At 38.1% G+C, this 16,695-nt stretch overlaps 1 protein-coding gene across 1 annotated transcript; it reads left to right on the top strand.

Annotated features, from left to right (window-relative positions):
- The first annotated feature begins 1,658 nt into the window (after nucleotides 1-1,658).
- Nucleotides 1,659-5,147, top strand: LOC112521513. The gene is made up of 3 exons (XM_025130418.1): nucleotides 1,659-1,933; nucleotides 3,724-3,909; nucleotides 4,742-5,147. The coding sequence occupies exons 1-3, from the start codon at nucleotides 1,868-1,870 to the stop codon at nucleotides 4,952-4,954; spliced, it is 465 nt and encodes a 154-aa protein (XP_024986186.1). The 5' UTR covers nucleotides 1,659-1,867; the 3' UTR covers nucleotides 4,955-5,147.
- The last annotated feature ends 11,548 nt before the right edge of the window (nucleotides 5,148-16,695 follow it).

Genomic DNA, 16,695 nt, shown 5'->3' with positions numbered 1-16,695 from the left:
CGTAGGTAAGACAAGCAAGAAAGTCATGTATCAAACGCATCTAACCCATATAAGGAGCATGCATATATGTCTACTTTTTACTCGCCTATTTAGTTGGTTATCAATTTTATGCAGTATCGTGTCGTATTAGCATTGTCCAAATGTTTATCTTATACTAAAACAATTGGTAGGTTATTTGCCAGATTTATAGAGTCCAAACGGAGCTTTAAAAACCTGTACATGTATAATAACTTGGAAAATTTATTTTTAAAGAGATTTTCATAACATGAGGTAAATGGTTTTAGGGGGTGTTTGGGGTTGCTTATTTGAAACAACTTATTATTTTTTACAAAAGTCTTTATCAACTTATTATAAGTTAGAATGATCTAACTTCTTCAAAAACTTCTTATTACCGGCTTGACATCGGTATAAGCTGTTTATCCAAACACTCAAAAATGTTTGTTACCGGTATCACACCGGAATAAGTCAATAAGTTCACAAAATTGTTTTTTGTATATAGACTTGGGATTATTAACATCAACCTGTTTTCGTGAGACCACATAAATAACACTAAACTTTTGCAATGAAACACCGTGAAAGGTAGCTTTCACAGTGTTTTTGTTGTGATCAAAGTTTTTTTTACTTTCACAATATTTTGTTGTAAAATTTTAAGTGTTATTTTCTGGTCACACAAAAATAAGTTGGTCTCACGTGAACCTAACATTTTGTACTATTTTAAAAAAAATATTATGATATTATCAATATTTAAAAAAGCGATGGGTATTAGATTTGTTGAGAAATGTCCTTTTTAACCGCCCATTTTGGAGTCTTTGCATATATTCCCTTTCAAGAACCCCACGGCCCACTCCCACTAGAATATGTCTATCTTTGGAAAACGAAAACAAATATCTATATTGTATTATAAAGTATTTGATAAAAATTCTTAAATTTTTTTTATACATGAAGTATTGTATATTAATGTATATTATTAAAATTCAAGATTACAAGTAAATTATGCATAAATATAACTTATTAAAGCTACATGTTTGAATTATTGTAACTAACTACGAGTAAATATAATTAAATAAAAAATAAATATCTCATTTTAAAATATAAAAAATCTAAAATATAATTAGGATAATTATCAAGTTATAGCAAAATAATTAATTGTTATCTTTATAAAAAAATTATATTATTAAACCAAATATAAATTACTTCGTTATTGAGGGGTCAAGGTCGGCCAGTGTGACGATGGGGGATAAGCTTCATCGTCGAGAGAGAAACAACTCGGTACCTAAAAAAAAAAATGAATTAAAAAATTACAAAAAAATGAGGATTTAAAATAGTTAATGTGATACTAATATCAATATATTTTTGTCAAATTTTTATGATATCTTCAAACTTATATTTTATTCAAAAGTTAAAAACACCATCATTTTCTCAAAATCATATAAGACCATATTATAACATCGATTTGAAATAAAAAATAAAATAAAATATTAAAATCAAGATGTATCTCACTGTATTGCACGAATACTATTTTAGTTACTGTTTAATACGTATAATCAAAACAACCCTTTAATTATCAACACAATTATTAAAAAAGAAGTGATATTTACAGGAGAGAATCGAACCCACAAAAGTAACTATAAATATAGTAGATGAATTTGTCCTAGATTGCGTTATTTATTTTTTTAATCGGTAACAAGAGAATCAAACAAAAACCACCAAGCCAAGCTACCATTTTCAAGAGAGCTCTCTCTCTCTATCCATCCATCCATCTTCCCCCCTTCGACTTTGGGCCTTTCGACTGAGGCAAGATTACAAAATCCCAGATCAGATTTCGAGTTTTTTGTTTTGTAAACTAAACCTAAAGAAGCTGAGCAACATGGTGGGTCTGTTTTCAAGGTTTTCTGTAAGCAGAAACGGTCATCGTCGATCCCAGACTTCAATTGTAAGTAAAAAAAAACATCTATCTCTGTTTAATCTCTCCATTTCTTGTGGTTTATTAATCGATTGATTGCTTAGCTGACTTGCTCCCTGATCTGAGTTTCTTAGATTCTGTTGTTCTGCCACGGAAGTTTTTTTGGTTTGCTTGATTTCAAATTGTAGTATCGGATTGTTCACTTGAGTGATTGAATTTAAATTTGAAGATTCGATTGATTTTCATTTGGTAGGTTATAGATTTAGGTTGTCAAACAGTCTGATTTCTGAGGGTTGGGTATTTTGAATTTACCATATTTGTTCATTTGTTCTTGATGAAAATTGCAGGTATGATACTATAAATAGTCTAATACTAATATAGTGTTTGGATTTTTGGAAATTTCTATAATGACATTCTCAAATGAAAGAAAGGAATCTTATAAAAAGGAGCAAAGCATTTGCAAGAATAACAATGGCCTAACATGCTATTGGAATTTGCCAAGAACAATGAGATATTGTGATTTTGGTCTGATATCCTGAACTAGAAACGATTGCAATCTTCTTCATGGTTTCATTGCAAAATTCGTGCAAGGTTTTAGGGTTTTAATTTGATATGGGTGGTTTAGCTACTGATCTTGTCCCTCTCACTGATTCTTGTTCCACCTATTTTGATGGGACAAAAGAAATGCATTTTTATCCCACTTAGTCATGTCCCCGTTTAATGTCACCAAAAATGGGATAATAAAGTTTTTGTTCTGTCATTTAGTGTACCAAACACATCGACCATCTAGGCTTGTGGATTTTGCGACACCGCAATAGAATTGCGTAGCTAATGGCACATAATGCACCTAACTGCCAAAAGATGGTGCAAACTTTGTCTAGAATCACTCACTTCAGCATAGTTTAGTATTTTTTTAATATTTTTTTGTGTTTTTAGCAAGTATCATGGTTAATTTGGAATGGAACTGCAAGTACAATAGTTAGAAAACTAACTCACTCAACTTTTAATGTTAAGAATGGTCTAAGTGATGAAAGTAGTCTCTTTTCAGAAGGAGGCGGTGCACAAAACTTTCGTCTTCCTTTCTATTTTTTTAGCACATTTCTCATAAGCCGGGGTCTTCACGGAAGCAACCATCCTACTCTTTGTGGGTAGAAGTCAGCTATGCGTACACCCCCACCCCCGGACCTTACCTCCGGGTGGGATATATTGGGCTCGTTTGGTTTGGTTTGGTTTAGCTATAGTTTAGTGGGGATGCGGATGGTTATTGCACAAAATTACTCTCGATTTTGTATGTCTCTAGTTATTTTTATTTAGAAGTTAAGTCAACTATTGGTTCTCCATGAAGTAGCTTCATCATACCATCGTGTCTCATTTGAAGCATTTTTTGCAATGCACCTACCTTTTCACGCTCTTCGCAATATTTGCTAATTCCGCCTTTAAAAAAATTAATGAATTGTTTTTGATCATTTTTCTTGTTGTTGCAAAACTATGGCTTTTAGCTATGCTTTCTAAATCTTTTTTCGCAAGTTGGGGGTCTTCTTGGAAACAACCTCTCCGGCACTTTGCAGAAGAAATGTTTGTGTACATCTTACCTTCTAGACCCTACTTCAAGAGTTCTAGGTGGGATATACTGGGCTTGTTAGTTTCGTTTATACCATAAAAGTGTTTTATGGTAAGCATAGACGATTAAAGCGGTTTATGTTGATGATTGTCATGATACTTCTCGTTTTTCTTGCAACATGATTATTGGTGTGCTCCTTTTTATATAAGTTGTTTATTTAAATGTATGCTTGTTTTTTGGGCTACTTAATGCCATTAAGGATGAGAGGGAAGTGTTACCCCCGGATACAGAAGTTACCGAATCCTCCACAGTTGTTGGAGCCACGACTACAACTCATCATGGAATTGAGGTAGCAATTGAGTTTAAGCCTGTTGAGCACCCTACTGAACCTCTTGACAATGATCAACCGGTTAATTGCCCATTGCCCGAACCTTCGATTCTCAATGTAAGTTTCAACTCAAATTACTTTTTTTTCGTTTTGTTGAGATTCAATATTTCATGTTTAATATCTATTTGAAAAAAGGTTCCCCCTTCGTTGCAAAATAAATGCAATGTTTTATTATGCATATAGTTCAAGGAAATTCTTTGATTGTTATTCAAATACCTGAAATACCCTTCACTAGTGCGAACCATTTGAACCACAATATATGCTATCAGTATTTTGAGATGATTTCTAATGGGTAAATATGTAATTATAGTCTGTAATTTCACCAATTAAGGAATTGTTGCATTTATTTTGGAATAGGAAGAGTAATCCAATTCTCCATTGTAAGTTGCAATAAGTATATTTAGCATCATACACCATTTGCTTAATTTCGTGTTATATATTTCATATGTGATGTATTTTTTCACAAGTGGGGGAGTCTTAATTGAAACAACCACTCTATTGCATCGGGTCTTGGGATAAAGGTTCGGTCTGCGTTCATCCCACCCCCAGCTCCTACTTCCGAGCGGGACTTACCAAGTGTGGTTGGTTTGGTTACATGTTATATAAAATGTTATACAAATTTTCTTAATCCATGAAATTCATATAGCATTTGTCAATAAAATTAAGAATTGACGACTACAATCATAATGTATAAGCACATTGGTCTGCAAAAGCTTTTGAGAAAAAGACCATCTATGCAACATAGGTAGCACCATCTTGTAATATACACTCCATCTGCCCTATGAAATGAGATTATGTTAAAATTAAATATTTGCTTATTATCATCACAACATATAAGAATTCATCAGTCGATTCTGCATCACTAACACTCATTTTTTTGACATGAAAGGATGGGCGCATTTGGAAAGAGCGGGTATCTGCAGGCGTGCAAAGGAGGGCTGACTTGTCCGCGGTGGACGAAGGAGCGGCCCCCCCACCAGAACCGGAGCCACCTGGAAACAAATCTCAACGAAGAACCAACAGAATGATATTGCCATCGATCAGTGCACCTGAACATAACATTCTTAAGCTGTTAGAAGAATGTAATGCCTCTGGGATGTAATTTTGCATTTATAACTGGGAATCCTTTTTGCACCTGGATATACCCATAGGTTTCAACACCTGGTATGTATTTTCCTTCACTTCTCAAGGGTATTTTGGTCATTTACTCCATTTTGTATCATTCTGAAAACACACAGACACAATGATAAGTTATGTATATTTCCCCATATTATATGAAAGTTCCAAATTGAATATAAGCACTCTCTGTCTTCTTGTAGTAACCTAGTGCGCGGTTCAAGTCCATAACATATCAAATAACTGTTGGCGATAAGCTAGTTGTTAACTGATAAACTAGTCATGTTTAGTAAAAACTAGCTGATATAACAATGTAAAATGACCTAAAATGATATGTTGAAAAATTAATCAGAAAAATATAAAAGGGCATAATTGGGAAAAACATGGAGCTCATTAAAATGCTAGCACGGTTAAGTAACAACTTGACTCGTTTGGTTTGATTCGGTTTTAGATAACATGGTTTGGTAGTATTGGTTAAGAAATTCAATCTAATTGGTTTGATTAGATTAGGTTAGTAGTTTCAAATGTTGAATCAAACTAAATTGAAATGTTTGTAGTAAAATCATTTAAGTATTTCCCATTTAAAAAGAATGGCATTAAAGGTTGGATGCACGAAGACTTTATATTAAAAAAAAAAAATCATAGATAAGGGTTTGCAAGGGAGAGGTTGGGTTAAAATGCAATCCTTGAACTTTAATCGAGTCAGATTAAAATCCAAGACTGCCCAAAGTTCGGGTCTTAGATTTCAAATTTTGGCATTGTTTACTAAACATAAGTTAACTTATTTTTTAAATACATGTTTGGATAAGCTAGCTTATAAGTTAACTTATAGAAAAACTAGTTAGGAGTAGCTGTTGGTCCCGAATGGGATGACAATAAATAGAAAGTAATTTTAGAAGTGGGGTTGAATACAATTACACAGACATTTTGAATTTTTTAATTCTTATTGATGTATATTAAGAATTAACACATAGAGATAAAATAAAGATTGTTGCAGAAGAAAGAAAAGGATAGCTTAACCTAAACAATCTTACAAAGAGAAGAAGTTACAAGAACAACACAGAGAGTACTTGTAAGGAATGAAGAACACTAAGTTTTTTCTTCACACATAGAAGAGTGAGGGAGTAGAAGAAGAGAGCCGATTGACTTGATAATGCACTTAGAAATCTTTCAAAGGAAGTCAGTTATGTGCATGGGAGATGCACATTGCCTTTTATACTACCTTCAACATTAAATGCATGGGGACACTTGTCACATGAGGATAAGAAGTAAGGGGTTGATTTGACCATTGTCGATATCTCATTTTCATCGTACACAGCGTGCATACAGAACTGTTCATGCAGAGCCAAACTTTTGCAGAGATATGGTCAGTCTGTAGGAAGATCTTTTTTGGATGGATTAGTAGCTTCAAACAACTACTCACAAATCTTTGGTCCACGAATCTCTTCAATCTTTGGTCCATGAAGATCTTCAATCTTGGGTCCATGAAAATCTTCAATCTTGGGTCTATGAAGATTTTCAATCATTAGTCCATGAAGATCTTCCTTCAATCGGCTTGTAGCTTCAAAATATTTTCAATCTTCATTTCAGCTACTCTGGAGTCTTGGTATGTAAATTAGACAGTTGATCCACAGTACCGCATCGGTGACCTGTCTTCACATCGGCTAGTCTTCGATTTTGCCAATGACTTTAAGTAAGTACCAAGATACCAATATACAAAGAAACTAATAACTACTAAGGTGGTGTCTGGTTCATTCTTTTTCACGAAAGGAATCTTCAAAATCATACAAATTCCACAAATAAAGGGATTTAACATTCCTTAACAACTACATGGTATTTTGATGGAATGGAATCTCTATCTTCATTATACAAAATATGCCCTTAACCTAATATACTCTAATCTCATAAAACTCAATATGAACATCGTCGACCACCTCCGACCACTATCGATCTGAACCACCCCCGACCGCCACCACCGACTACCACCGATCTTAACCACCTTCGACCACCACCACCGACGACTACCACCGATGTGAACCACCACCAACCACCACCACCACCAATCACCGCCACCGACTACCATCGATCTGAACCACCACCGACTACCACCGATCTGAACCACCGCCGACTATCACCGATCTGAACCACCGTCGACCGCCATCACCGACTATCACCGATCTGAACCACCGCCGACCATTACCAATCTAAACCACCGCCAACCATTACCAATCTAAACCACCCTGCTGATCTAAACCACCGCTGACCACTACCGATCTAAACCACCATCGACACCGTCGATCTGAGCCACCATTGATTTGATTCACCGTCGATCTGAGCCACCATTGATTTGATTCACCGTCAATCTGAACCACCGTCGATAACCGCCATCTAAACCACCATGGACTACCACCGATCTGAACTACTGTCGACCATCGCCATCTGAACCACCACAGACCACCATCGATCTGAGCCATTGCCAACTACTACCGATCTGAAGCACCGCCAATCTAAACCACCATTGACCATCACCGATCTGATCCATCGTCGATCTGAACCACATCCGACCATCGTCACCTGAACCACAACGGACCACCATCGATCTATATCACTGCTAACCACCGACGACTATCATCGATCTGAATCACCGTCGGGCGACCGCCACCGATTTTAACAACCACCGCCACCGCCACCGCCTATCTGAACCACCGCTGACCACCTCCATCTGAACCACCGCTGACCACCTCCATCTGAACCACTATGGACTAGGGGTGAGCATAGGCGGGTACCCGCCCTTTTTGACAGGAACCGGAACCGGTTAGAGCGGTTCTTAAATTTTTGGAACCGGAACCGGAACCGCYGGGAACCGGTTTCGGGTACCCGCTTCCTAAAATATTAAAAATTTGTTATTTAGAAATAAAAAATAAAACATTGCCAAAACACTAAATAAATAAGCAAGAATACAAATTATACAGAATAATGGTTACAAATATTGATTAACGATTACAAACCATAATAGACTACTAGAAAATGTTCAAAGTTTAACGATTACATACTATGAATCCAAGTGAACACACAATTTGAAAAAATACGAATCATTTTATATGAAGAATTCAGATGAAGATTGAAGATGACGACGTGCTTTTAAGATGTAAACAAATTTGGTATTAAAAAATAATAATTATTTTTTTATTGAAAAATACCGGGTACCCGGCGGGTAACGGTTCCGAAAAATTGAGAATCGGAACCGGAACCATTCTCAATCGGTTCCGTATTTTAGGAATCGGAACCACTCATATAGGTTCCGGTTCTGGAACCGGCGGTTCCAAGGCGGTTCCGATTCTATAGCCGGATACCCGGTTCCGCTGCTCACCCCTACTATGGACCACCACTAATCTGAACCACCACCAACCACCGTCGATTTTAGTAACATCGTTTGACTTATGGTTACATTTGGGTTGTGTATTTTATATTGTTTTACATATTAAATAATAAATTTTTAAAGTATTTTTAGTTTTAAAAAAACTAAAATTTTCAAAAAAGGGCATTTTGGTCATTTACCAATATTTTAATCCAATTCTAAAGCTACATTCTGTGAACCAAACAGACAGATTCCAATTCCTTAACAGATTCCATTTCAATGTCTGCCATCCAAACATGTGGTCAAACCTGACAACATTTCATTCCAATTCCTTCAAAATCAAATTTCTTTAACAGATTCCATTCCATCCAAAAATATTTTGCGAACCAAACGCCACCTAAGTGTTGCTAGAGTAGAGGAACATATCAGTGGGTCATCACCAAATCAATAGGTGACGCAACAATCTTCCCCTATTTGATGATGACACAAACACTTAGAAAGAAATAAATACAAGATACACAAACTCTAAAATTCTTTGAGAAGAAGAACTTATAAATTTTGTGACCCATGTACATATTCTTTTTGGGTTTTTTTTTTTTTTGATTTTTTAACTGTAAACGTATATACAAAACAAATAATAAATCAGAGAGAAACAAATAAAAAATGAATTTTTTTTGAAGTAAGTACTGAAATATAAAATGCATTTAAACTAGACGATGAATTTAAATACTTACAATGAAGAAAGTAGTTTAAGAAGAATAAGTCATGTAGAAAAGCTAGCAGTCATCGTCTACTTCCATAACATCTGTATCAGCGACTGAAGAGCATCTCTTTTCTTTAGTTCATCCAAGATCAGCGTATAAAAGACTCTTCCGGTTTCACCAATTTTAATTATACGGAGTATCACACGAAGTAGCTGAGAATCATCTATAGGTATCTCAGAAAGTCGATAAAATCGAAGACAACTACTAGCGTCCCAAAAGAATATTCCATGCTCAGGAATGAACAAGATAGTTCCTTCTGGATGATAGTCATTTGTAGGAAGGGTAAGATCAAGAAGTGAGACATCAGGGGCCTTACCTTCCTCTGAAAATTTCTGAATCAAAGAGTCTTGCTTCTTGGTAAACTGAGAGCCAGAAGCAGATTTAGAAGAGTCGGTCTATTCAACATTTGCTTAAGAGCTCGGCTGCTTCCGCTGCTCCCTCTCAACAGGTATTGCAACTCTCTCATTATCAAACAACCCCCCAATAGGAGCATCAAAGTCTGAGTCAACATCAGATGAGGAAGAAGAGGTAGATACTGAGTCATCCCCGTTTTCACTAGTAGTAGGATCCACTCTCTTCTCCCCCTCAGTGGGAACAGGGGAAGGCACACGGGAAAAAACCGAGGGACCCTCCACATTGGCAATGGAGGAAGACACATAAGTAGTAGCATGAGAGGGGGAGTAAGAGGAGCACCTATGGCCCCGTAGCAGACGAGACACACTGCGATGAAGAGTGCCTAGAAGACCAGAATCTGACTCAACACGACGACTGACTTCGGCTAACATAACCCTGTCCGATTCTGTGAACTGACTTGTACCCAAGTGGATAGCGATTTCCTGAGGCTCCTTGTCTAAGAACAACTTAGATATTTGCGTCTGTGCATCCATCTTTGAGTGCAAATCAACCAGAGACTGAAGAACGGCCTGATTAGTGTCAGCCTGACTATTCGAGCGAGCACGAAGATCTGCTATATCCTGTGAGATAGTAGACTGGGAGTCTGATATAGCAGCCATGTGAGTAGTAAGATAATCAACAGTGTTTCCAAGAGCTGTAATAGCAAGTCCATGAGCTTGTAAGGCCGCACTGTGCTGGCGCATCACAGAGGTAATGCTGGAGGCAAAGAAGTCCAATCTGCCAGATAAATCATTGTTGATAAAGGCCTGTTGAGAAAAAAAGCAGCTGACATTGAGACGAGAATCCTCGAAACATGTCTACCATTTCAGTAGGTAGAACATATATTACGTCAGGAGGTGGGGTGCAGAGATCTGAAAGCCCGGTGTAGGAGGGGGCCTTGAAAGAAAAACAACAGCTGGAGTAGGTGAACAAGCTTTGATTGGGCTTGTGGACCTATCCGGAGAAGAACCAACAACATTCTCAGCACCATCGGCGTCCTAATAGTCACCGATAGTAATATCACCGATGGTAATATCACCGATGTCGGCGTGAGACTCAACATTTGTATCAGGGATACCGGCGTGGGATTCAATATCTGTATCAACGACACCGACGAGAGGCTCATTGTTTGTATCAGCGACACCGGCATGAGGCTCAGTGTCTATATCATCGACGCCTGTGAGAGGTTGGTCGTCGATTACCACTGTAGTAGATGTAGTAGGCTGATATGGTTCACCACCCACATCCATAAGGAGATAATGGAGAAAAAGGATGTCATTATCAACCGAAGCTGAGAAATCATCCATCCGTGCAATATCATCAAGATCATCGATATCGGGTAATAGGCCGTGAGCATGTGGATGAGACGAATGACCTTAGAAAGGGGAGGTATCCAAGCCATCACTAAGGTCATGTAGAGACGCCAAGGTGGAGTGATGTGGGATCCCCGTATATACAACAATGTCCTGTTGAGAGGGCACTGAGGAGTTATGGGGTGTATAACAGATGTTCTGGGCTTAGTAGGACCAACTTCAACAACCTTGGACTGTTGAAAGTCCTTAGTTGGAGATGTGTTTTTAGCCTTTTTTGGCCTCTTGGTCTTCTTAGAGGAAGAGCCAAAAGTGGATAATTTAGAATGACTCCGCTTTGAGTGAGAGGTTGAGAGGCGTGGTGAGACTCCAAAGCGCTTTCGAAGTCATAGCCTCATAAGCAAATGCGGAGGATGGGGGACAAAGCTATTTGCCAACCGTCTTCGGATAGAGGAGGCGGCCTCTTTTGAGGCAGTAGCTGAAGAAGAAGAAGGGGGAGGGGCCACTGACATGGAGGAGTGTTGGGTGACCGAAGCAACACGAGGATGGTCCCCAACTACTGTGGTTACAGAGCACTCTTTCCATACAAGGTGGAAAGATGTGGCAAAAGAAATTATACCTGATGGAAGAGGAAGATCAGTAGATAAGGATGCCTTTTTCAAAGTCTGAAAGCCAACTTGAGAAACTTTAAGGTCATAGAAATTATCAGTATCCGCCAGCATACGTGACCCAAGTTTGTCAGCAATCAGCATGGATAAGAATCTGATAAATGGCACAGTAGAATATTTGGCACTACCCGTCTTCTTTACCAACTCCCCAAGAAAATAACCAGCAAAGTCAATCTTTCGCTGGAAAATAAGTGCATGAGCCAGCTGGGTGTCTAAAGTAGGGGAATGATCCATTCCTCCAGTTTTGGAACTCAAACATTGAATAATATGAGAGAAGAAAAAGTTTCAAACACCACCCATATGTTTTATATAAAGAATACTGTCTTTTTTTTTACAACGAGATCTTGCACATACCCATAATGGAAGCAACAACATAAAGGTTATCAATAGACACAAGCTCATCATAAGAGGAGTAAACAGAAAGATCTAACACTCTTCTTAGATCATCAACATTAAATGTCACATCATTATCAGATAAAACAGATGCATGCACAGCTTTGGTAGTGGCATTATATACACAAGTCGCCCAAAAAGCACGTAGAAAAGATTTGCTCATCTTGGGAGAATAGGTAAAAGCTTTGAAGAGATGGCACTTACGTAAAAATTTAGTGATGATGTAGAAATCCGGACACTTGTCAGTGTGATCCAACAATGCCATAAGGTTGCAAGGAGAAAATTTAACACTATCAGCAGTGAGTGGAACAAATTTCACAATCTTGGGAGCTTTGGAGTGAGTTGCACCTTTGGAAGCCATGGTTGATGATCTTGGAAGCACACAGTAAGGTATAGGAGAGAAAAGGTTGAAGATGTGTAAAAGGGAGAAGAGAGGGGCAAAATGTATAGTGGGTGAAAGGGTTTCACCTAGGGAACCTAAAAAGTAAACTGAAAAAGGGGTGACAAGGCAAAGATATGGGTGTGGGTGTTGTGGAATAGGGAACAATTTTTTTATAGGTGATTTGGGGTGTGACTCAGGTAGGGGAGAGGGGGGGTTTTCGGTAAGTGAAATGGGGAAAAAAGTTGAATAAAATTTTTGAAAAGAAGAAAAAAAATACAAGAAATGAGGGAGGTTTGGTGGGCGGCTCGGGCAGCGGTACGCGCGGCGTGGACGACACCCACAGCCAAGGCAAGGCAGGGGCCGGACACGGTCGGCGCGAGGACGAGTGGGCGGTGCGGGGACGGGCGGGCAAAGGTGCAAATCATTCCAAAGCTCCCAAGATTGTGAAATTCGTTCCACTCACTACTGATAGTGTTACATTTTCTTCTTGCAACTTTGTGGCATTGTTGGATCACACTGACAAATATCCATATTTCTACATCATCACCGGATTTTTACGTAAGTGCCCTCTCTTCAAAACTTTTACCTATACTCCCAAGATGAGCAAATATCTTCTATGTGTTTTTTGGGCCACTTGTATATATAATGCCACTACCAAAGCTGTGCATGCATCTGTTTTATTTGATAATGATGTGACATTTACTGTTGATGATCTAAGAAGAGTGTTGGATCTTTCTGCTTACTCCTCTTATGATGAACTTGTGTCTATTGATAACCTTCATGTTGTTGCTTCCATTATGGGTATGTGCAAGACCCCGTTGTAAAAAAAATACAATATTCTTTATATAAAACATATGGGTGGTGTTTGGAACTTTTTCTTCTCTCATATTATTCAATGTTTGGCTCATGCACTTATTTTCCAGCGAAAGATTGACTTTGTTGGTTATTTTTTGAGGAGTTAGTAAAGAAGATGGGTAGCGCCAAATGCTCTACTGTGCCATTCATCAAATTCTTATCCATGTTGATTGCTGACAAACTTGGGTCACGTATGCTAGCGGATACTGATAATTTCTATGATCTTAAAGTTTCTCAAGTTGACTTTCAGACTTTGAAGAATGCATCCTTATCTACTGATCTTCCTCTTCCATTAGGTATGATTTCTTTTGCCACATCCTCTCATCTTGTATGGAAAAAGTGCTCTGTGACCACAGTAGCTGGGGACCATCCTCGTGTTGCTTCGGTCACCCAACACTCCTCTATGTCAGTGGCCCCTCCCCCTTCTTCTTCTGCTTCTTCTTCTTCAGCTAATGCCTCAAAAGAGGCCGCCTCCTCTGTCCGGATACGGCTGGCAAGATAGCTTTGTCCCCTCATCCTCTGCATCTGCTTATGAGGCTATGACTTTGAAAGCGCCTTCAGAGTCTCACCTCGTCTCTCAACCCTCTAACTCAAAGCAGAGTCACTCTAAATTATCCACTCTTGGCTCTTTTTCTAAGAAGACCAAGAAGCTAAAAACACATCTCCAACCAAAGACTCTCAACAGTCCAAGGTTGTTGAAGTTGGTATTACTAAGCCCAGAACATCTGTTATACACTCCCTAGATCCTCAGTTCCCTCTCAACAGGACACTGTTGTACATACGGGGATCCTACATCACTCCACCTTGGCGTCTCTACACGACCTTGGTGATGACTCGGATACCTCCCTTTTTCGAGGTCCTTCGTCTCATCCACATGCTCACGGCCTATCACCCGAGATCGATGATCTTGATGATATTGCATGGATGGATGATTTCTCAGCTCCGGCTAGAGATGGCCAAATGGGCCCGGCCTGGCCCGTAACCGACGGAGGACCGGGACCGGAGAGGGACCGGGACCGGTAGGGACCGGTTGAGGGACCGGTAGGGACCGGTTGAGGGACCGCCGGTTATGATCCGGTTAGGGTTTTTGACGTTTTTTGGGACCGGGACCGGTTATAGGCCCGGCCCGGTCAACGAAAGTCAACGAAACGTATATATATAATAAACCGTATTTTTATTGTGTATTTTTAAACATATTTACAACAAAACGTATTTATAAACGTATATATATATATATATATATATATATATATATATATATATATATATATATATATATATATATATATATAACAAAACGTATTTATAGTAAAATGTATTTATAATAAAACATATTCAAAATATCATATTACAAACATATTAATAACATATTAAAAATTTATTAATAACCAAAAATTTAAAAAAAAATCATTTTTTTTAATAGGCCCGGTCGGGACCGGTTGGGACAACCGGTTACTAATAACCTTGACCGGTTACAAGGAAAATCACGGGACCGGGACCGGTTATGTCGGGACCGGTTACCGCCGGTTTTTGTCGCGATTAGGCCCGACCCGGGACCGAATTTTGGCCACCTCTAGCTCCGGCTGATAATGACATATGCATTATCTCTTTATGATTGTGAGTGGCTAACCATACCAGCCTACTACATCTACTATAGTGGTAATCGGCGACCCGCCTCTCGCAGGCGTCGCTGATACAGACACTGAGTCTCTCGCCGGTGTTGCTGATACAGGCACTGAGCCTCTCGCCAATGTCCCTGATACATATACTATATTGAGCCTCTCGCCAATGTCCCTGATACATATCTTTTTTTGGAAGGGTGTTACATGCTATGCCTAGACTAGTCCCAAAAAATTGTGACTGCAAGAAATCAACTCTAATAAACTTAGTGGCCACAATTATTGTGTACGCATGCAATCTAAACCTAGGCAGATGAGATGCTTGATGAAACTTAGGACTATAGAAAACATGGTATATGGTAATCGGAATATGGATTGCTTAAGGATCGTATCAAGTCACTTTCCAAATTGATATTTCGACCCTATGCCTAGGTATCATGAAATATAATCTAAGATAATTCTTACGAATACTTTCGAATTTAGGCACAAAAACGAAAGCTAATTACTAGAGAATATTAAAAGTGTTCAGATTTCGAGAGAGAGCCAAAACTGATATATATCTCGTATATATACCTATTCCATTTAAACATGGGTATTAACAGGGAATCACAAATGTACATGGATTTGTTTCTTTTTCTGAGACAGGAATGATAAACATTGAAACAGGTTCTTTTTCTCTAATTTTGGGAGTGAGCATTGATGGTTGGGTTCATCATTCATGGACAAGGAAGGGAGGGACTTGGTTGCTAATATCAAAGTAGAGTAATTAGTTTGACCCGATAACCATTTTTTTTCTTGTTAAACGTGTTATGTAGGCTATAATTTTCAGTTGTTAATTGCCAGAAAAGTTGGATTGGAAAAAACAAACAAAAGAGATGACTTGTTGATTCATTATGAACCTTAAGAGCTGAGACTGATCATTATTCAGATATATCGATATGGTTCAAACTTTAAACATGGATCTATTTGTTCAGTTTTGTTTCAAAAAACCATTCTTAGGATCAATAGAATCAATTGAATGGATCATTTGTTTAGGATCAACAACACCTTCATGACCCCCTTGTTCTAAATAGGTCTGCCCTTTATATTGTAAAATATAGAGGTGAATATGGTACGGTACCATATTTTTTTTTTCAAATATTGTGTACTAACTAATCATAGTTGGTACGTAAAATCTTATACCATGTACCAACCAACTATACTGGGTACCACCGAATTAGTAGCTGGATTGGATCATTCACGCTGGAAACTCCCTTCAAGGTGCTTTCCATTTGAAATGGATGGTGTGAGTTTGTCAAATGCCCGAGGCTTGTTCCCGGCCTTTGGACCCTTGCCTCCAACCTTACCACTAACCCTGACTTCCTTGCTTAACACAGACCGTATTACGAGGGCCTCTCTCACTCCGCTCACCTCCCCTCGCCCTCCTGTTGGGGAAAGATCGGGTGGATTATCTTAGGGCACAAGCAAGCAGATTAGCTCTATCACTCCATTAGTACCAACTTTTTTCAGTTGGTACATGTTGGTACGGTTTTGTACCAACTAAAAGATGAATTTACAAATGTATTTATATTGACATCTTTACCAACTAGATTTAGCTGCACTAAAACCATTGAATATCCACATAACATGTTGATATTTTGTTATTTTGTTGTACCACTTGTCACTACATATACATGCATTTAAATAATTTTCATATAATGCAAACCAGTCGTTAATAATGTAATACAAAAGGCCATTGAGAAGCGACAACAGACCGTTGAGGTATGGATGAGTTACCAAGATTGTTAGAGTTTGACGAATGTGAGTCAAATTCTATCTATGATCTATCTAATCATGCATATCATAATTTAACAAAAATTAAAATAAGAACATCTAAATTTTAAATTCAAAATATGTTGTATCATTCTAAACTTTAATTAATGAATAATTAAAAAATAAGTCGGTACGGTACAATATTACCATGGTATACGACTTCTAATACCACA

Source organism: Cynara cardunculus, assembly GCF_001531365.2.
Source record: "Cynara cardunculus var. scolymus isolate 2C chromosome LG 11, CcrdV1, whole genome shotgun sequence".
Classification (NCBI taxonomy): domain Eukaryota; kingdom Viridiplantae; phylum Streptophyta; class Magnoliopsida; order Asterales; family Asteraceae; genus Cynara; species Cynara cardunculus.
The sequence above is the reverse complement of the archived record's forward strand: the minus strand, read 5'-3'. Positions and strand labels throughout refer to the sequence as shown.

What these genes read in the sequence shown, in the direction of transcription:
- LOC112521513 (XM_025130418.1), top strand. Translation starts at nt 1,868, where the DNA reads ATGGTGGGTCTGTTTTCAAGGTTTTCTGTAAGCAGAAACGGTCATCGT. An exon ending in GTCGATCCCAGACTTCAATT is followed by an intron (nt 1,934 to 3,723) that starts GTAAGTAAAAAA and finishes AATGCCATTAAG; the next exon opens with GATGAGAGGGAAGTGTTACC. An exon ending in CCGAACCTTCGATTCTCAAT is followed by an intron (nt 3,910 to 4,741) that starts GTAAGTTTCAAC and finishes TTGACATGAAAG; the next exon opens with GATGGGCGCATTTGGAAAGA.